Source organism: Poeciliopsis prolifica, unplaced genomic scaffold (genome assembly GCF_027474105.1).
Source record: "Poeciliopsis prolifica strain line A6 unplaced genomic scaffold, Auburn_PproV2 SCAFFOLD013, whole genome shotgun sequence".
In the NCBI taxonomy this organism is placed as follows: domain Eukaryota; kingdom Metazoa; phylum Chordata; class Actinopteri; order Cyprinodontiformes; family Poeciliidae; genus Poeciliopsis; species Poeciliopsis prolifica.
The window spans coordinates 1,931,206-1,953,095 of record NW_026562388.1 but is presented as its reverse complement, the minus strand read 5'-3'; the positions used below and the strand labels follow the sequence as shown (position 1 = coordinate 1,953,095).

The following is a 21,890-nucleotide window of genomic DNA, read 5'->3' as shown; positions in this document are numbered from 1 at the left end:
CTCTTATTAAATATTAAAATAAAAAGGACTTTTAATCCAGAAATGACTGTTCTGACCTTGGACTTGATAAAATATAGTTGTCCAGCACCCTCAGGTGGCCTGACTGACCAGACTATCATTAACTGTGGAAACTTCTCACTAGAACTCAAGCGACTTGGATTGTGTGCCCCTCCGCTCCTCCAGACTCCAGCTGCAGTCCAGCCTTGTGAATCTGCTCCAATATCTTTATTGTGCTTTGCTCTGCAATCTATTGAAGGCTGCAGTCATCCATTGGTTGTGAGTTTTTTTTTTCTTCACACTTTTTCCTACCACTCAATTTTCCATTAATAGTGTCCTTTTTAAGAACCAGCTTCTGAACAAATGTACTTAAGTCACCTATTGTTATGAAAGCTGTTAACCTTCACGATGAAGTGTAGATAATAGCATTTCTACATTTAAAAACTTTTCTTCTTTCTTTTTTTTAAATCGGACATCTATTTTTAAAAACGTATGGGAACTCTACGCATTTTTTGCAGAAAACAAAAAAACAAAACAAAACAAAAAAAAACAAAAAACAAAAAAAAAACAAAAACAAAACAAAACAAAATATATATATATATATATATATATATATATATATATATATATATATATATACACCAACTTTTAAAAGAATCTATAAAAATGCACTAGTAATCAGTGCTACAACAAAACAAGACAAAAACAAAACAAAGTGGCGCTATGGGAAAACGTGCAAATTGCATTCTCGGTGTCAAGCGGCGCAGAGCTGCGGTCAAGAAACGGTTAAGCGCAAAGATGCAGGAGCTGCGTGAGTCCATCTGAGCATGTGCCGCTGGTGCCGCCACCGCCGCTGCTGCAGTGAAGTAAAAAAAAAAAAATGTGTGGATTTCCACAGGACAGAGCGGAGACGCCGCGCAGGAGAAGCCGGGCGACGGGGTAGCGAAAAGGCGCGGACCGACACCGACTCTTCCGGGCACGGCCTCACCGAGGGATGTGTCGGATTCGCCGGGCTGTGCGCCTGGGCAGACACCGCAGAGACCCTTCTGAAGGTAAAACCCCCAAATGTATTTCGCTGTGCTGATCGCAGAGATGGGGACACGCAGTCAACATGTTTGTAGTCAAGCGGAGTGACATTCGAGGGCAACAACATGTGATCCTGTCGGGGAATCTTTTGGGCTTTTATTTTCCTTTGACTATGCCATTTTACTCCCAACTTAATAGTGCTGCGCTATTGTTTTTTGTTTTTTAATTTAACCGTTTATTCAATTGAATGTCTAAAGCAGCCCCCCTCTCCTTTCATATTCAACAACAATATTGCGCGTGTTTTCTGCGCAGTCGCGCCGCTGCACCTGTTAAAAATCCGGATTATCGTAAGTTTATTCGGGAACCGCTCTGACTTAAAACCCCGTCTTTGTGGATCGCAAGAAACCCTTTTTTTTCAATGCGATACCAAAGAGTTGCAAAGTATGCCAGATATGAACTCGGTGCACGAGCTGCACAGCTCCATGTATGTTTAATTGCAGTGTGCGGAGAGAGAGGGTGCCGCACTGCTCATCATCATTGTGGTATACTTGATGCTGCAGCGGAACCCCCCTCCTCCCCCACCCAGGCCCCCTTCCACCCCCCCGCACCTCCCAGGGCCCCTCCGGCGGGGCCCTGCACCTTGCAGTTTCCCGGGAGAGATCAGAAGATCCGGCGGGCGTCCGGCGTGAAGAAAAGCCGTTCATTGGACGCAGCGTGGCTCCATCTGTGGAAGCCCTTTTTGCAGAAGCTTAAAAAAAAAAAAAGCCCGAATCGATTTATGCCACATAAACCCTGCAGTTCATTATCATTTGGGGGTGAGATAATCCCCCGCTGTCGCTTCCACTGTCGTCCATCGCCTGTTTCTAACCCACGCAAACCCACAGCGAGGAATCCCAAAATGACCCCGTATTATGACTCTGCGCGTGCACGTGGACACGAGATTAATATTTCCGTCGCGATGCAGCGGGTCTGTTCCCACTCTGTGTTCCCGTCTTGATGTTTTCACAATTCATAGGTCTCACTGTAAGTCACCTTATGGGGCCAAAAGGTAAATAATATTGTCATAGTGGTGGTTAATGAAATTGGCAAAGTGGCGCGGGCCCAGGACGGCATTGAGGGCGGCATCTAGGTTTGTAACCGCTGTAAGAAATCTTTTTTGTTTTATTTGTAATTTTTTTTGTTTTTTTTTGGGCTGTCTACAGACTTGAATTTGGCATTATAGTAAAGGACTTTTTCCACTCTTCACATAAACCCTGGACTGCATTTGCACATCTCCAGTTGAAATTCTAAAATATCCAAATTGTTGCACATTTTGGCTGCTTTGGCATTAAAACCACCTCAGAATTAAACAAGCGGATGTTGAACTTTATTCAAACTGAAAGTGCACAAAGCAGCCAAGTGCAGTGGCGCAGTGGAATATGCCGCTGCAAAGCGTTTTCCAAGCAGCATTAGCGCGTAAAACCTGATATGCCTGATAATATTAGAGAATGTTGTGAGTGTATTTAGTCTGTCACTGGTGATAAATAGGCAATTAAAAAAAATAACATATATATTTTTGCTTCAGGTTGATAGCAGTCCCAGCAACTCATTTTTATTGATTTCTTAGACTTCAACACCTCTTCATCTTCTTTGTACCTTTGTTTTTTTTTGTTAATGCATTAAATATCAAGTATAACAATGATATTGCAGGAATTTGGATTTAAGTAACAAAATATTTAGGTAAAAATTTTTGCAATACAAGCAGATCTTTGTGTTGCACACAGTTATATTGCCATGACAACAAATTTGCTAGATATCGCTTAGCCACCAAACGGATTATAAAATAAAATCAATAAAAAAAACTCATTCAGAAGTAAATAAGTACCTGAAGCAAATAATGACCTGTTTTTAAAATTACAACTTTATTTAGGATCCGCCTTTCCTGTGCTGCATTCTGTCACGACTTTTAATATGTGAGACTGTGCGAATTGCTCGATATAGTGACATCCGATTCTGGGTCAACGGCTTTCCCTGTGTCACGTCATGTCAGGGTTATCTCATCTGCCAGCGATCCCGTCACTTTACAGTGTGTGGGAATCACCGTTACGATGGATGGGGACATATCCAAAGAATCCCTGGTTCTCAATGACTCTCAATGTTTGCAAAACCAATAAAAAAACAAACAAACAAACAAAAAAACAAATCAATTTTATCCCTCTCCCGTCTCCTGCTCCCCGCCCCTAGTTTAAAAGGAGGTCACCCCATGCCAGAACTGGCCCTGTTTCTACACACTGAGCTTATGTGTTTGGAATTGATGGAATGCTACGAATAAACTGTCTGCATCTTATCACCCGACCGGTTTAGCAAATATCAAAAAAGTCGGGGAGTTTGTGGCATGAAAGCAAAGGGACACTTCTAAAGTCACTCGGAGAGTTTGGCCTTCGTCTCACCCTCTAAACGTTAGTTGTCCCTTTCTCTATAAATAAAATACTCAGCTCGTCATTCCAGTTCATTGATTTGAACAAAAGCCTCAGTAGTGAACTGGGTTGACTCGGACAGGACATTTCTGAACCTCTATTGTTTTCCACAGATCTCTTGCCATAAAACCAACATCAATTATGCATGACCAACGATTGATTACAAAGCTTCCACATCTGATTGCCAGTTGAGTCCCCGTCCATTAGGTGCATCCATCTCCATTTCACTGCTTCCACGGTGACAATGGCTATAAAACTCCAGATTTTTCCATAGGAGCTCTAAGATTTAATGCATAGCTTGACCCATAAATATCAGAGCTTCAACTTCTCAGGATCTGGAACTTCAAGATGACAAAGTGTTTGTACCTCTCAAACTTTTTCAGTTTGTCACATTGCAGTTAGAAACTTCATGTATTTGGTGTGGCGCTACGACAGACCGACAAAGTAAACACATAAACGCCAGACGTCTTTAGTCAGTACTTCAGCAACATTTTCATGCAGACCTTTCTGTTTTTTTTTTTTTTTTAACCTACTTTGCCCGTCCAGAACTTTAAAAATTTGCTCATTCTAATTTGAAAAATAGCTGCAGATCAGTCAGATTGCATGAAACATATTAATTTCCACGTCAAAGATTCTCTACTGGATTTAGGTTTGGACTTTGACTGGACCGTCGAGTCCACTTTTATCTCCAGCGCCGCAGTAACTCTGGTTCTATGTTAAAGGTTGCTGTCATGCTGAAAGGTGAAATCTCCACCAAGTCGACCTTTTGAATAAAGATACTAATTTTTGACAAGCACTTTCTGTAGAAGATCTGATGTCATTCTTAAATAATCTCTATAAGGTAATCCCATATTTCCTGTTTGTCATTGTAGCTGTTTTAAACTTTTTAATTATTGCTTGCACATTCTGGGGTAAAAAGGGCAAGTTTTGGTATGTTTCTATCTGCCTTACTTTTATGGCTTCTCTTTCCCATGTTGTAGAGTGGCTCAGAAATGTAGCCGCTGTGTTGCTTCATATTTATACTGTAGGGGGAAAAAAGTTGTGAGTTATATTTTAAAAGCTCTTAGAAACTCTGATCAGCATAAAAATGAGAAAATGAAGAAAAAGGCCTAATTATTTTATGGGTTTATTGAACGCAATTATGAGCACAATCATTACTTTCTAACATAATAAGAGAAATATTTCTTTTTATATGAGATCCTCTCCACCCGCTCAATAAATGTACTTCAATTACTGGTGGGATTTGTTTTCTGAAATTTCCAGTGTGAGATTATGCTGATGCAATAAAAGATGGCTATGTGGATAGTTTTTTTTTTTTTTAAAACAGTTTTTTCCTCTTGTCATACTTATTCCAAATCTTTATAATCATAAAGGTGACATGAATTGCTATATAGATCTTGATGAATCAATTATTTTGCTAATACTTTTTGAGTTACACACCAATCTGTTTTATTGGAGCCCAAACGGAGCCATTGCTTCCAGTTTAAGGTACCGACATGTTGCCCAGACAGCTTTATGAATCACTTTAATCAAAGACTTAGAAAGTTCGACCTTCTGTTATATAACGGACGTGTTTGGGAAAGCTTATGTTTTGACTCGTCACGTTTCTCACAAGAAGCCTCTTTGCTTCCACGCATGACTTCAGGTTCTATTTCTTGCCAATCAATAAAAAGCCTTTTGGATCTGGAACCCACCTCCCTGTTTACATAAATCCTTCCTCCTCCGCCGCTCTGCGTCACTCGCCAAAGCTTTCACCTTGCGGTTATGGAGAGGATGCCTTTGATAAAGTTGCACGGGCTGCGCCGGAGCTTTTAGTGTCAGTGCTTCCTGGCGCCTTTCCAGCCTCACCTGAGAGCATTATTGAGAGACCTTTCTAATTATAGAGCTCAAACATGCAAACCGAGGCTTTATGCTGCAAAGGAAGCCGTGCATCTGTCTGAAAAAGCATCATTGCATGTAATCAAAGGATTAGACGCAGTTCGGAGGCGACATGTTTGCAAACCTTACAAAGAAATGGCAGCCTTGGCGAGGAGTCGGAGAAACTGCCAAGAGAATGTTGTTAACTCTTGGGGAGCTGCAAAAATTCCTCAGCTCAATTGGAGTATGCCACAAGGAACCAGGAGAAAGAGGTGCTCTGGTCAGAACGGGGCAAAAGTTGAACTTTTTCGGTCCGGACATCTAAGATCTCGCACCACCCCTGAGGTGAGGCATGGTAGTAGCAGCATAATGCTGTGGGGACCTCTTTCTTCAGCAGCAACAATGAATCTGGTCAGAGTTAATGGAAGAATAGATGTGACAATCCTTAAAAAAACAAAACAAAACTATAAAAGGCTGCAGAAGACTTGAGTTTAGTTCACTTTTATGCTGACTGACCTTTGGATCAAAGCGTAATCATGTCTTACAATGGCTTAGTGAAAATCCAGACCTAAATCCACTTGGGAATTTTATTTTATTTATTTCCAAAGAAAAGAACAATAGAAAAATCTCAGTTCGTTTGGGTCCAGAGCAGCAAAAAGACTGATCAAACTTCGACTGAGAAGCTGAATACAAACACATCCCATTATTTTCCCATTTGTATTTGAGAAAAAAACAAACAAACATAAAACCGATGTGTTGTTTTTCGACGCTTTTACAACTCTGCACTGCTTTGTGTCGAAATGAAATTCTTAAGGGCTGTGGAAAAAGTTCCGGGGGTCTGAATCCTTTGACGGGGCGGTGTGAGGAATGAACATGGCCTGCACAGCGGCGGCTGCCTCCTGCTGCGCGGCTCCGGCTCACATGATCACACGGCCTCACCCGACACGCCACGGCAAGCCTCAGCGGGCCGACGGAGAAAAACAAGCGTCGCGTATATAACCTGAGGTCTAATGTAGTTGTTAAACTGAGCTGCTTTCTGAAACCGTAAACCAGAAGGAGGGACGCGGGGGACGAAATGTTCTACACGCTCAACTGGACGGCTGCTTTTAAAGGGACGTTTTCGCGTGTTGTTTGCAGGGTGTGGGATTCCTGTGTTTTGAAAGGAGAGAGAAGATAAACCAGTGGAAAATATTCATATTTCAAGGCTTCATTCTTGTTTTTTTCCTTCTTTCAGTGCTTCCTTATTTCCTTATTTGATACTTCCTCTTTCATTTTCTCACATCCTCCCTCCATCTCTATTATGTTACTCCTTCTCATCACCCTTAGATCATAAATGCAAAAGTACATTAAACTGCTTTAATTGGAGCGTGAACACAATTCTAATCTTTATCAAAGGGAATTTGTATATAAAATGTGTTCTAATTAAGAAATTTTTTTAGACATTATCTGGATGCTATAAACATTTATCTGATACATCTTGACATTTTTATGTGGTTTTCTTAAAATAACGGGAAAAATGTTTCATTATCAAGAGAAAAATAGCTTGTAAAGATGATAATTTTCCTATTATTTGCCTGTAAGTAATAATTCAAATGTATAGTGCCTTATGATTTTCAGAGAAAACGCACTTGTTTCAAATAATCGTATGAGCGAATATTAACCTTCTTTTCTTTTGACACGCTTTGATTGTGAAGTTAAAACTCGTTCCCTCTTAAATGTGACACGAGAAACGCCGTATGTTAGCAGCAGGACTTTCAGGTCTTTTTGCACGAGTCTGGATGAGAGGAGAGGCGTAGTTCTGCCCAGGGAGGGCGGGGGGGTCGCGAAGGCCAGCTTGCTGTTTCGGAGCTAATCGACCTGTCTTTGCAATCGATCGGAGCCCCTTTATTTTGTGCCGCCTCATGGGGTTCTCCCATTCCACCTTTCCTCCATCCCCCGCTCCTGTCTCGTCTTTTTTCTCTCGAACCTGTCTCTGGATTCATTACTCTCCCTCCTCTGACTCGGCCTGTTGCTCATCGTGGACATAGAGAACATGTGATCAGGGTAGGTATGTGAGGCATCTAAGGGACGTAGGAATTTAAAAGCAGAATTTGAACGCTAAACTCCGTCTTGTGTGTATGTTTCAGACTTCACAGCGCTCTGTTTTTGATCTTAAAATAGATCAAACGTGTTTTTGCAAAGCTTTAATCTGAAAATATTTTGCTTTCTCTGTATTTATTCTAAATTTTGATTAAGTTCCTATTTGCTTTACTTAATTTGTTTGAATTTTCAATTATTTTTTTAACAAAAAATATAGATATATATAGATTATGATGATTTCTAATTATAACTTATTGTATGCATGGATTTCTGAACAGCTGTAAAAAAAACTACATATACAGACATATATATATATATATATATATATATATATATATATATATATATATATATATATATATATATATATATATATATACTTATATAAATATATATATATATATATATATATGATTTTCTCTGATTTGAAATAAGGAAATTTAAAACTTAAATAACTGCTTATTTTTATGTATTTTTTAATCACTTGTTTCTGGTGAGAACATTCACTAATTACAATAGCATTTAAACTGTAAAAGACTGCAATTTTATGATGTTGTACTGATAATTCAGGATTTTTGAAATTAGGTCCTGTTTAGATGTTTTTATTTAGATTATGAAATGAAGCGGTGTGCCACCAGAGATCATCCTGTGTAAAACGCATTCTGTCCACAGAACACATGACGTTTTTTTTTTTGACTTATCATCTGATAGAGAAAGGGAATTGCCCTGAAAAAATCAGTAGACAGTAGTTTTGCTTTTAATACCACTTTAGTTTTATATCAGACATTAACTCTGACCATAAAACACTTTGCGGGTTGCATGATCTGTGTTTCACTCAGAAGACTCAATATCAGCACACTGTCTGCTATCTCAATTTCCAGTATAAATAATCATGTTTACATGAATAAACTCCCAGTGCAAACATATTAATAGTTAAAAATCTCAAATCCTAAAAGTCCTGTGTCATTTTTGGGTTTGGATTTCTGAAAGATTGTGGAAGGCAGATAATTTGACTTCTCCCGGACCAACCACAACTTATTCTGCTAAATGAAGACGTAGAGCAATAGAATACTAAATTCTTATAAGCTTGGAAAATGCCAAACTATCCCTTTAAATGCGGGAGCGCAGTTCTTGCTGATGCAGACTCTGTCATTGGAGATGAGTTGTCGCTAAGGTCACCCCGGTTCGCCGTTGTTCACCTGCATATCGGATGCTGCTGGTTCCTCTCTGATGCCTCCCAAAGTGACCTTCCAAAAGTCAGAGTAGACCTGGGATCCGTGCCACACACACTCGGAAACACACCGGTGTGGAAGACGACCTGACTGTGTGCTGTGTTGTGGATTCCTCGGTGTTTTCGCTGTCGGAGCTCATAGCTGTCAGCACCATAAAGACGTCTTTATACTTTCAGTTCCTTAAACTAGACCTGTGCTGCGCGGTTGATTTACACATTTTCAGTTTGTTTCGTGCTGCTTGTCTGATTCCATCGGTGATTCTGACCTCAAACTGAGTTATTTTGTTTTAATGAAGGGCGATGCCAAAATGGGGCCGCCGTATTTGGAGCAGGCAGGAGCCATGTTGATCGATAACTTGGCGCCTCTGTGATGGGGAGGGAGGCTATGATACAACAGCGACATCAAAGACAGAGCAAAATACTATCTGGCAAGTTAATTGTGTGATTATGAGGCAACAGTTCAATAAAGGAGCGTAAAATAAGGTGATGGGGATTTCTGGTTATGTCATCTTGATGTAATTTATCAAAGAAATCCCAATTTGGGTCTAGCTGGGTGCTTTTAAATATGTCACTGTCAATATTTCAGTCACTTCCTGACTGCTAATCAAAAATGCCGGGAACCAATATGTCACTCGCATTTTCTCTAAATAAAAGCAACTTTCGGTTTTGCTGCGTCAGCAGGAAGGGGTTTGAAATTTGTGACACAACTTTATGCAGTGGCCAAAAAAAGTGCGACAAACTGGCAAGTTACAAAGGATTTCATGCAGCATGTTTTCCAACGTGGCTTTGTATTAACGCCAGAGAAAAAATGCGAATAAATGTTCTGTTAACATCTTGAGTGACATTTGATCTTTTTATGATGCATCTGAATTGGCTGTGGGACAAAATAAAAGCGGATCTAATTAACGAGGGGCTTTGCAGCTAATCACAATTTGTGCTATTTTAAACGGCAATGTTTTGATCCAACTCTTAAAGTTAAACAATTCAAATATAGTAGATTTAATAGACATATGGTTTGCATTTGTTTCAGTAAAACTCACATTGTCTCTGTAAGTCTTTAAGTTTATTTTATTACGGGACACTCAGTTACTTTGTCTTGTCAGAGATGCCTGGGACGTTTCGAAGTGCATGTCCGAAGAGACAGAAAGTAGCTTTTTGAGAAAATAAACGCAGTGACAGGTTTGTACTTTGCTTTTGCACAGCAGTTTCTACCTGTACGGAGTGGAAATCGCAGAGTGTTGTAGATGTGCCGTCTTTCTGTGGTTCGTCCAGCCGCACAGATTGCATTCAAAATGTCTCACAGCCAGAAAGCCAGCAGCTTTATAAGCTGTGCTTCCCTAATGTGTCTATGTGTGTCACTGATCTGTGCTGCTCTCATTAGTTCATGCTGCTGTTTGATCAATGCATGATCCCTCGCCTCATGGGAACGATACGCTGTGTAGCTTGCAGATCCATCGGCACTTTCATTCGGATATCTGATGAATATCTGATATTACAATGGCTGTCGTAATCCGTGTTTACATTTGACCATGTACAATTGGGGCCCCTCTGCCCCCTGAAGTGAACTCTTCCATCTTCATTATTTCCACCAGTAACGATAGCGCCGATCCAGATCTCTAGCACGATTCTGCCACCACATGCAGAAGTAAATTAAGCTAATCAAACCTCCAGCCAGCCTGGTGCCAACAATATTATGGTTTGACATCATTGCACAGGCCTATTCAGTTTTTATGGAGCAGAGTTTTTCAGATTATGACAGCCATTTTAATATCAGACAAAGACAAACTACTCTGGCTTTACTCAAAGCGCGACGAGACGATTGGCCATTTAAATTGGACAATGATCTCAAACATGATTCACCAAGTCTTGATGTCAGAACGAGTCTTTGGAAAATACTAGACTGGCAAACATAATCGCCTGACTTAGACTCTGGTCTGATTTGAAAAACATGATTACAGAATCCAGAAGCAAGCTTATTAGTGAACTGGACGGTTTGCTCATCACGAGTCTCCTCCAGAACTCTGCCAGAACCTATTGGGTGGCCATGCATCAACGTTATCGCAGGTCAACAGCAAAATGGCTGCTGAAGCACATATGAAAAGTACTTGAAGGAGTTAAATCATTTGGAGACTGCTGTCGTTATTAAAAGTTAACTTAAAGGAACAACTTGTAATGTCAGCTTTGCTCAGTTATTTAAATAGTTTTCTTAGATTTGTTGCATGCTTGTTGCTTTTGCCAATAAATTCACTATGGAGTGGAGATTGGGTTACATTGGTTGCAACAGTGCTGATATATTTCCATGTTGAAATGGGTGTGCAACAATCATAACAAATTGACACGCAAATCTCAGCTGAACTGAATGCGTGTGTAACACATCTGATGCATATTACTCGGGTGAATGCGCCGCATTGTAGAAACCGCCCCTTCGGCTGCACTGCATGCTCAAAAAGCTCACATTGACCATGATCTCACCAGACTGACTGGTGTGACTTACGGGATTAAATGAGCCACCAAAAGGGATTGGTGGTTAAGTATGTCTGTCGTGAGGCGATGATTTGAAAAGAGGCCAGAGGAGTCCCTGGGTTTGGCTATTTGAATGATCTTTTGTGTTGAGTGGCGCTAAGCAAAATAACTCACCCTGCCTCACCTTACCTTGGGCACAAACACGCACATCATAAACCTAACCGGACAGCAAAGAATCATCACCGCAAGAATCTCTGTGAGTATAGAAAAGGAATCGTTTGGACCGTTTTAGTTTATGTCAAGTGTTAACTCTCTGATGTGTCAATGCCATAAAATTAACCAGAAATACCACCAAATGTTGCTCACAGGAAGAACGTAGAAATGATTTCCTTTTCTCGTGCTACATCTCTGCCGAGTCGTCGTCTGGATGTTCACAGGGATGGTGTGTTTTGGCAGGAGGTGTAGCGTTGGACAGCCTCATTACAGTTTTAGATCATCCTTCTCATTAGCAGATTTGCCTGTATGTGGGTGACGAATGTAACGTGCATTTTAGGTGGAGAGAGAAAGAGGGAAGTGTTGGGAGAAAAAGCGGACATTGTTTCCGAGAGAATCCGGTCGTCAGCGATGACAAGAGAACAATGTGGCCTTGATCTGCATGGAAAGCGGTTATAACAGTGAGAATTTTTTGGAAGTTCGAATATGCTGGTGTATTTAAACTATAGTCTGCTTATAATGGCAGATTTGACAATAATTCAGTTTCATAGTGAAAACATGAACTAGGTAAAAAAAAAAAATGTTTTTCCATCACAAATGTTGCCGGGATGCTGTACACTGAATTGGTAATCTGATTTTTCATTTCAACTTCTGCTGAAAAAGTTGAACTGGAGCACAAATTAATGTTATGGAGAACAAAGAGGCAGAAACTGAGAACAATCCGTTTTAATAGAGCCGTGTTGCATAGCAGAAACTGAAAACCGTTGAAGAAACCGAAGTCATAGCAGACCAAGCTGAACTGTTAAAAGTGGTGTTAGATTGAAGAATCAGCAGCCTGGCATGACGGACCATAAAATAAAATCTGAGAGCATAAATCAGCTGACGATGTTAAACAGTAGGGCATTTGCAACTTAAGTGGGAGAGCTCAGGAAAAGTGAAAAGTCAATAATTGTGATGTGAGCTACAGATAAAATAAGAGGAAAGGCTTTCTGTCTGTCTGTCAGTCAGTCTTTCTTTCTTTTTTTTTTTTGGGAAAAAAAATTGTTTTGAATTTGTTTTGTAATACTAACTCAAACAGCTGCTTCTGGTTCGACAGCATGAAGATGTTCAGAAGCCTAAAAGCAAAGAGTGACCTGGTAAACTCATGTGCCTTTTTGACTCTTCCATGAGTCTACGGAGCACATTCCCAGTGACAATAAGTTGGAATGTATTTACAAAAAAAAGTGAGATATTTGAAAACTGTAGCCGCATAAATAATGTTGGTGATGGTTGACAGGTCCTGATTATGTTGAATATTGTGGAATTTGAATGGCTGAAATACCAGACAGTCTGCAGAAGTAGTTCAGTGACTGAGACATAAAAAAAATCCGATGATACAGAGAAACAGATTGATAATGGCATGAACTTCTTGATGCTTTGACACAATTTAACAATCTGACTTGACCGACTTATAGACGTGAAGGAGAATTCAATTCAGCGTCTCTCTCTTTGTAACAGGCTGAGCCTTTCTTCTCGGCACTTGAAAAGTACTCCTTGACCCAGTCTGACTTTCATAGACGAGGTGCGTTTCCCAGGAAGCCAGAGAAACGATGGAATAAGGGGTTTATGGAGGTCAGTTGGTTCCATCGCTGTGGCCCAGTTAATCACATGAAACCCTTGTTTGGAGTAAATGTGCTAATCCCCGTGGACTCTCTCTGGGTCACAGCCAGGCTTTGAAGACAAAATGAGACATAAAAAAGACCTTTTGTTCTTCAAACATGCGTTTGTACTTGCAACCTCGTACTAAGATGCTATTTCACCAAGCGTTTGTGATCTATTGTATAATCGTTGTTGCTATGACAGCTTCCTCTGGAGACATTGTATGGGAGAGGGCTATAAACTGTGTGGCCTCATTGAGTAAAATAGTCTTTGAGTTTGCCATTGTGCTGTTTGCATTCAGTGTTCCTCTAATTTAAGACGCGGTGCGCGGAGCGGAGCCGCGAACGGGCCCCGTCCCTTTGTGGGATTTCTGACACCTGATATGTCAGCACAAAATGTTAGTCAAGCAGCACGAGTTGGAGATGCAGAGTGTTGATGTAGGCAGTCAGATGACAAAGCTATGCCTTACGTAAGAAACCCCCTCACTGTGTAAATAGCATCAGCTGAGGGAAGGTCGTACACTTTAAGCGCTTCATCAGCCTCCGGTCTTTAATTAAATCTCCCGATGCCTGAAGTGTTTCACTGCCTTGGCTTAATTTAAAAGTGGCTTAGCACCCCACGCAATTAAATTTCTAATCCTGAAGATTTCACTTTTGATTTGGCCAGATGGCTGTTGCAGCAAATCCTTTTTAATTCTGCAGGCAGCAGACTCTGTTTGGACAGTTAGGCTGTAATCATTGCTTAAGATGGGTTGTACTGCATGTCAGTGTTTTATAATGAGGGATAATTATTGCAATTGTTTTGGGGGGGTTAGGTGGGGGATGAGGGAATCTCTACACGTAGTTGCAGTGCCTTTCACAAGTATTCTTAGAAATTGAACTTTCACTGTCAGAACCTTGCTGCCTGGTGAATTGTACATTTTTATCCTGTCATGAAACAGAGTTGAAGACTTAATTCTGGATTCCCTGAGGCCAGATTGTTGAAACTGAAAGGTCTTATTACTAAATAAATGGCGTTCAGATTGAGAAGCTTTTGGTGAAATCCAAAGACAGCAAACTGGACCATCTGGACCAACAACTTGGATACAAACTAAACAGGAGGCGTGATACATCAATCTTGCAGGAAGCAAAGCAAACAAACCAGAACACAGTGTCTGACACATTTAAGGTTTGATTTTCCACATCTGACCCAGACGGGTTTTCTGTAGGAGGCAGATCTTGATCCTGCGATAACCGTGGAAGAATGTTGATTTGTTTTGTCGTGGACATGTCTGTGTTGGTTTCAATTTGGCCTGTGTTTTGATTATTAAGCTGCAGAAACACCCAAGAAGACTCACATTCTGTACTTATATTCAGATTAAACGTAGATGCTTTTACATTTTATTTCAAAGAGGCCACAAAGCCATACGCTGTATAAAAGTTCTCAGGAGACATGAGCGAAAAACCGGCCCCGTGCTTTACCAATCTCCCACGATCCTTTGCATCGAACGTGAGACGCTTTTCCTCGACTCGTCCTGCGTCTTACGCATTTTGTTGCTGAATCACTCAGTCCTCGTCTCCTCTGACCAAAGTACATCCTTCCAATTCAACTCCTAGTAGAATTCCCTTTTGTGTTTCCATCTGTTAAGGCTTTTTCTTTTTTTTTCTGGCATCACCCCGAACCATTTGGTTGTATCGCAACAGCATGTTGTGGTCGCTATGGAAACTCGGTGACCCGAGACTCCACTCTTGACTGTGGTTCTCTTAACAGCGAGCTTTGGAGATTTTATTACATCTTCTACCGCTCCCCTCCTGTCCGTACGTGATGGAAACTTTGTGTTGACTCCCCGCAGCTATCTCTGTGTCGGCACTTTGCTGTTCACACGCTATTTGCTAGACGTCTTGTATTAATAATCCATCTCGGAGAACGAGAAAACGACTTGGCAACTTCTGTTTTATCGATTGTCTTTTGTAGCAAAGCCTCTTTCAATAAATCTTATGCCATTGTAAAGCTTTTTTTTTTTTAAATAATTTCCCTTTAAATGGTGCCACATTTGTAAGAAAATTGCTTTTGTGGGCTGAGCAACAGAGTTGAGTGTATGGGTTGTGGCAAAGGAAAACCTTTCAAATCATCTCTGCTAATACCAAGTAGTTTATTCTGCTACTTATTCTTGTTGAGTGTCATCAGTTGACTTATGGGATTGAACCTTGATGAATAATAATGAATTGAATAAACAGAGGCCTCAGCAGTGTGTCACATGCAGCCACAACATCCTTCTCCTCATTCTGATCACCAGCTTGGTCTCACATTACTGTCAGATGCCATACTTGTCTTCAACCAGCAATCGTTGCATGTAGTTGCATTGGTCACTTTGACGCCAGTGTTCAATGAGGATGAGGTCAGGTCTGCAGGGAGGAAGTATTTCTGTAAAAACTCTTCTCTGTTGGGCATTAACATTAAGGAGGTTAGATTTGGGTCCCAAAGAGGGCAGATATGTGATCGCCACTGGTTGTAGGGTCTCATCTTGATTCTTCTTTCTGTGAAGATTGCTTCCGATGTTGACAGCGATGAAATGCCACCCCACTCTGTCGCTCTGTTTGGTTGTTGGCAAGTCTTTTATGAGAGCAACTCACATATTCAACTCTGCTGCTCAACCCACAAAAGAATTTCTTTACAAATGCGGCACAATTTGAGGGACAATAAACTGAATGTTCAGCAGTGTGAGATTCGGTACCATGAAACATTGTTATGGAAGTGAAAACAATCAACCAAGTGCAAATTTCCTTTCCTTTGGTACCAGAGTTGAATAAGGATTAGCAGGTTTTCCAAATGATCATTTCTGAAGTCTTTATTTGTTTTCTTTTCAGATCTGACTCCTGTACATACAAATAGGAAATCTGTGTGAAACTCACAAGAGGAACCATGCTAACCTTAGAAAGCTCAAGAGAGCCTGTTCCTCTCACGGCCCTCTCCCGCTGGTACCTCTACGCCATCCATGGCTACTTCTGTGAAGTGATGTTCACTGCTGCCTGGGAGTTTGTGGTCAACTGCAACTGGAAGTTCCCCGGTGTGACCAGCGTGTGGGCCCTCTTCATCTACGGCACCTGCATCCTCATTGTGGAGCGGATGTACCTGACGCTGCGCGGCCGCTGCCCCGTGCTGCTGCGCTGCACCATCTACACCCTGTGGACCTACCTGTGGGAGTTTGGGACGGGGCTGCTGCTTCGGCAGTTCAACGCCTGTCCCTGGGACTACACCGAGTTCCGCTACAACTTCATGGGGTTGATCACGGCCGAGTACGCCGTGCCGTGGTTCTGCGCCTCCTTCATCGTGGAGCGCTTTGTCATCAACAAAACCCTGCGGCTACGCTTTCACGAAGGGCCCGAGGACGGCTGGTCAAACCATCGGCATGATGCTGGAGGAGGAGGAGGTGCTGGAGAAACTTTGGAAGGCAGCAGGCAACGAGAACAAAGGAGGGGGAGTGGCTTTAATTCAAATGGCTACCTTAAAGTTGATTGAGTCGATTTGCAGGGGACTCTGTCGCACCTCCTTGACCCGCCACTGGCACTTTTCCATATGCAATCCTCACCCTTTAGTGCATGGGATGGAGCGACAGCCATCAAGAATAAGTTAGTTAGTGCTAAGGAAGTCAGAAAACAAATGTCTAACCGAGGCTTCACATCCCAAATACTCACCATTGTTAGCTAAACAGGGACTCAAAATGCTCCTGTTATTACTGCATTTCACATTACATCCACCCATTTACATGGGAATGACCCTTATGCTAGGATCTTCAGTGACATGGACTAAACTTTAAAACTCCTTCTTGGAGCTCAGAATATAGGATAAAAATAAAAAAAAAAACACTTTTGCAGAGATTAGTGTTATTGTTCTGTAAAACAACTTCTTGGAAAAAAACCCCAAACAAACAAAAAAATACAGTATTTGTGTTATTTAAGTATGCACCAATCTATGTAAGAACAGTTCTCTTGCCTCAGAAATGCTACATGAAAGCAGCACAGCCACGAAGTATAATCTAGACACCCAAATGCCGGACTTTCTTTAAATTCAAAGGAATGTGTTATATTTAAGATGATTATTAAAATGCAAAACGACACCCATAGCTATTTTTGTCAGTGTAGAAAAAAACTATGAAGATATGAGGAATTTTGTCACGGTCAGGTCGTAATAAGTCGCATGACCCTAATATTAGGGTCGCATGTGCAATTTTTTTATTTATTTATTTTTTTTTGTAATTCAATCAGCCTCTCATTAAGCAGCAGTAGAAGTGCTGCTTTGGGTGTTACCAAACTTTTTTTTTTTTTGAAGCATCCAAAAGAGCCGGCCTCTACTTCCCTTCGTCAAAACGGTGCACATTCACACACGCACATGCACGCACTCGTACAGCCAAGTCATTGATTACACGTGAAAAACTCTTTACAAAAACATGCGTCTTTAAGGAAAACCTAACAGTCACCTGAGTCTTAAAAACCTTGGTATGGAGGTAAGTTGTCAGGATGTGAAGTGAAGTCTCTTGTTTATTCTCATAAGGTGCTAAAGTTTATAATAGACACAAATTAAGCTAGATACTAGCATGCGCTTTATAAGAAGACACATAACCATGTTTCTCTCACTGTGTGATATTAAATCAGACTAATCAGAACAGAATAATGATCGATCAATAATTTTTTAAAAGAATATCCACAGGTTCACGGATATTTCCTCAATTTGTGTTAGAAGATTCCCAAGCCACGAGGCCATTCTCAATACTTGGACTCACTACACGTAATCTTGGAGCTCTAAATTTGAAGAAAGTTATAGAAATAAAAAATCTCTTTCATTATTCTGGTGCTGATAAAAACTATTTGGGTGGCGCTAACTGGAAACAGGGCAAGGCGAGTCTGACGTAATATCAGAGGATAAGATGAAACTGTCTTGCTTATACAGTTGATGTGAATATCTGGTTTCTAGTTTAGTATTAGGGGAGAATGACCTGAAACTCTGTGTTTGCATTACACCCGTCTTCAGAGCGCCGTGCAATTTTGCCAATTCGTACTCTTCTTTCTCACACAGCCAGTACCATTTGACCCAGAACCACTTCCATTTGGTACAGGACCATTCTTGATCAATTTATTGTCTTGGTAGTTAGAAATTTATGAACCTCACTTATGATTTGTTTAATTGCATTTTATTTTCTGAAGATTTTAGAGTAGGAGCATTAACACTGGTCCAGATCCCCGCTTCGACCGGTTGACTTCAGTGGAAAAGGAGCGATCATGAGGCTCAGATATTCTGCTAGCGGTAGCTTTTCCGAGTCAACTTATGGATGTGAGCTTATGGATGTGAGAATTGTAAAAATCGAACATTCGCTTTATTTCTTTTTAACAAGAAATGCATCCATTTTTTTGGTTTCAGATTTGTATTCGCCAGTTTCATACTGGGTTTGAGAAGAGAGAATTTAACGTGTCTTTCCAAACTCTAATCATAGCATTGTGAGAAAATATGACTTAACTAAACAACAACATACAGAAGGTTGCTCATTGTTAGCCTGCTTTCATTGATGTTTGAGTCAACCGGCCTCAATGGGAATCAAAACCAAAATGCTTAGAAGTAACAAAAAATACGTTTATAAACTATTTAAATTATACATAAGATTTGGGCATTTTCTGACCATTTATCTACAGTAATACACAAAAACACTTGACTACAAAAAAATTATAAAACAATTTAGTCTTGGTATTATTTATACGGATGCATGAAATGGGTATGGTTATGGTTATGAAATGACTGTAGAAAATTACTAACGTAGGTAACGTGTGTGTGTTGTGTGTGTGTGCGTGCGTGTGTGTGGATTGAGGGTACGAGTTGGCAAAGGAGCGATTAAATTAACACTGTTAATGTTTGCTTTTCTTTTGCGTGATATATCTCCAAACTTGTCGTCTTCCCGCCAACATCACTCTTAATGTGAACGTAAGCGTTGACGTGGTGTGACAGCAAAAACCGTCCCTGTGAAACACTGTGGCCGTCGCACCACACCTATTTGTGTGAATTAAAAGTCGCACCAGGCCAAATTCAATTTCTTTGATAGAGGCTTTCGAGTCGCTTGAAGGTTACACCCAGAAACACTTTGGCTAATGTTCACTTGGCAGCATTTTCATCGCACTCTACAGCAGCGGACCTTTAAGAATGTATCCTCCCCCAGAAGCAGGGTTCATTTATTTTTTCACTTTGGTTCTTGAGGATCACATAAAAATAAAATAAAAAAAAAAATACATGGAAAGGTCTTTCAGCCCATTTATTCAGTCAACAACCATAATGTATGTCTGACAAGTCACTGTGCTGCATGTGCAAATAGAATGACAGAAGATGCTGGTTATCAGCGAAGGTCTGCGGTTGTCTTCTCTTAAAGCATGTTGAAGTGTCCTTGAGCCACACGTTGAACCATTAAACTGTAAGTAAGCAGGTCATGGCTTTGCATGGCTGCTTTCCTACTGTGTTTTTATTTTGTGTGTGTGTAATTGGACATATATGTGTGGGTTTTATTTATTTATTTTTTGGTAAATATGGGGATGATAAATAAAGTGATTCCTCTTGACATCATTTCTATTACCTATATGCTAAAGTCTGTGATGACTGTGAGTCATGGCCATCAACATAAAAGCCTTTTGCAATATCTTTTATCTATTTTTTAAAAAGAATTATCTTGTGTGTCTCTGTCTGCAATTACCTCTTTACCACATAAATCCTGTATGTGGTTTGATTCCACCTTGAGTACGCCAAAGACTTAAAAGTCTTATGTGATGAGTGTAAAAAACTCATCCAATTCACAGAGCCTTCCAAAAGCGTTGGCATTTTTTGCGATTACAAAATTCAGTGTGCTTTGATGGGGGTTCATGTGATAAACCAACACAAAGTAGTCATAATTGTGCAGAGGAATTAATGCATTCTGTTCAACCTGTTTTACAATTAAAACAATTACATAAATGTTTGCTAGGAGGAATAAGTATTCAACACTCTTTACTCTGACACCAGAAGAGGTGCAACTTATTGCCTTCAGAAGTTGTGTGTGTGTGGGTGAGTGTGTGTGTGTGCGTGGGTGTGGGACGGGTGTGTGTGTGTGTAATCGAATCTCAGTATAAATACAGCTGTTTCTGTGAAGGCCTCAGATGTTATGTTTCTCCAAACCACACGCCACTTCACAGTGACGGTAAAGACAGATTACAAGAAACACATTTTCAGATTTCGACTCGCAAACTCATGCGACATGCTCCTTTTGTGTTCGTCAGTCACATGAAATCCAGGTAAAACATGTTTGGTGCGCAGTCGCCATAAAAGGCTCTGTAGACACCATGAGCATATTGCTAGAGAATTAAAAAGAAACAAGAAACCTTAAAGAGTAACATCAGTAGTTGTAAAAGACATATCAAGAACATTAAGCATGTTTTTTTTGGCTAGAATATAAATCCTGACAGACTCTTTACTAAACATGTTCCTGGGAAAGAAAAGGACATTACTGAACCAGACCTAAACTCCAAATGTCACAGAAGACTCTAGATAAACTCAATAAATAATAATAACAATAATAAAAAACATGACCCATTTTAATGTTTCCACAGTTCTGCTTGACTAAGTGAACACTACGACCTTCTCCTGTGTTGATGCGTTAAACGTGGAGTTTTCTCCTGAGAGAGCTGCTCTGCATCTCAGATGAAGTGCTGCCACCTAGTGGTGAGTGGTGCGCTAAACAGCCAGTGTTTTTGTTCTGCACTCCGCCGTCGCATGCGTTGTCCGTTAGGCTTCAAAGCAATACTGTAGATGCGATTATTACCCTTTTCTAAAGGAAACGTCTCTGCATAATTCATATGCAGTCAATATCTTAACTTGCAAGCCTAAATGTATTCTCTGCAATATGTGCGTGAAGGAGCTATGAGTCCAGCGGAGACGCTCGTCTCTGAGTTAAGTGCATGAATAAGATGTTAACAGTGAGCTGGGTGTCTGGTGTTGTTTGTGTTTTATTTTATTTTATTTTTTTTAAATTTTCTCTCTGTTTGAATGTGCATGTCTAAAAGCAGCTCCACCAAACTCCTGTGTCAAGCTGCTGATGATTGATCTTCGCATTATTTTTATTTAAAGAAAAAAGAAAAAGAAAAAAAAGTCCAAATAGGAGCAGGAGAAATCTGTACTGTATATCTGTAATGAATGACTTTATCAGTCTCTGAGGAACAACTGTTAAGAAAAGAAAAGTATTTGGTTTTTAATGTGTGTGGATGTGAGGACTGTGAAATATGTCTAGAATGCCCTTTTTTATATTATTTCCTGATTAATTATTGTTATTTAACCTCATGAATTAAAAATAAACATCTTGCTGGTCTTTGTGTCTGTTTTTCTTCTTTGTTTTTTAGTAAAAAGTTTTTCACCTACAGTTTTTACTGAAAAGGGGTTTGTGCAAATGATATATGGTAATACTGTTCATCACGCAGCCATTTCTGCAGCTTTCACCGATCAATAACTAGTCACTTTTCCCAAATGGAATCAGAAACTACTTTTCATATTGAAAATAGTCACAATTTACGCACTCACAGCTAAGAGGGACTTTTTAAACGACACATAAGTTTTTACTCTCCGTTATGGCGTCTCCATGTGGCTGGCATAGTGAATTGCAGTCTGCAACCCTAAAGCAACACCCCCACAAAGCTCTCCTCATCCAGGACAGTGAACAGACATGCTTGTTATATTATATGTAACAATATAAAAAAAACAATCTTTTGCTTTTTTCAATTATTTCAAAGGAAATGTAGAGCCTGTGGTCATTTCAATTCACAATATAAATGAGATTGCTCTTCTCTTGCAGTACACATTTGAACCTGAAGATGGCTCTTTTTCACCAACAAAAACAAGACAGTCCTGCCTTTGCAATTCAGCTTAAAGTCATGGTTGAGTCACCAGTCTGC

At 40.3% G+C, this 21,890-nt stretch overlaps 1 protein-coding gene across 4 annotated transcripts; it reads left to right on the top strand.

Annotated features, from left to right (window-relative positions):
* Positions 1-214: 214 nt before the first annotated feature.
* On the top strand, positions 215-21,310 carry tmem229b (transmembrane protein 229B). 4 transcript variants are annotated; one of them, XM_055038672.1, is made up of 3 exons: positions 215-276; positions 896-1,049; positions 15,807-21,310. In XM_055038672.1, exon 3 carries the CDS (start codon positions 15,862-15,864, stop codon positions 16,456-16,458), a length of 597 nt encoding a protein of 198 aa, XP_054894647.1. In that variant the 5' UTR covers positions 215-276; positions 896-1,049; positions 15,807-15,861; the 3' UTR covers positions 16,459-21,310. The 4 variants fall into 4 exon arrangements, with proteins under 4 accessions (XP_054894647.1, XP_054894648.1, XP_054894646.1 ...); XM_055038673.1 differs by lacking the exon at positions 215-276 and adding an exon at positions 760-808; XM_055038671.1 differs by lacking the exon at positions 215-276 and having other exon boundaries at positions 845-1,049.
* The last annotated feature ends 580 nt before the right edge of the window (positions 21,311-21,890 follow it).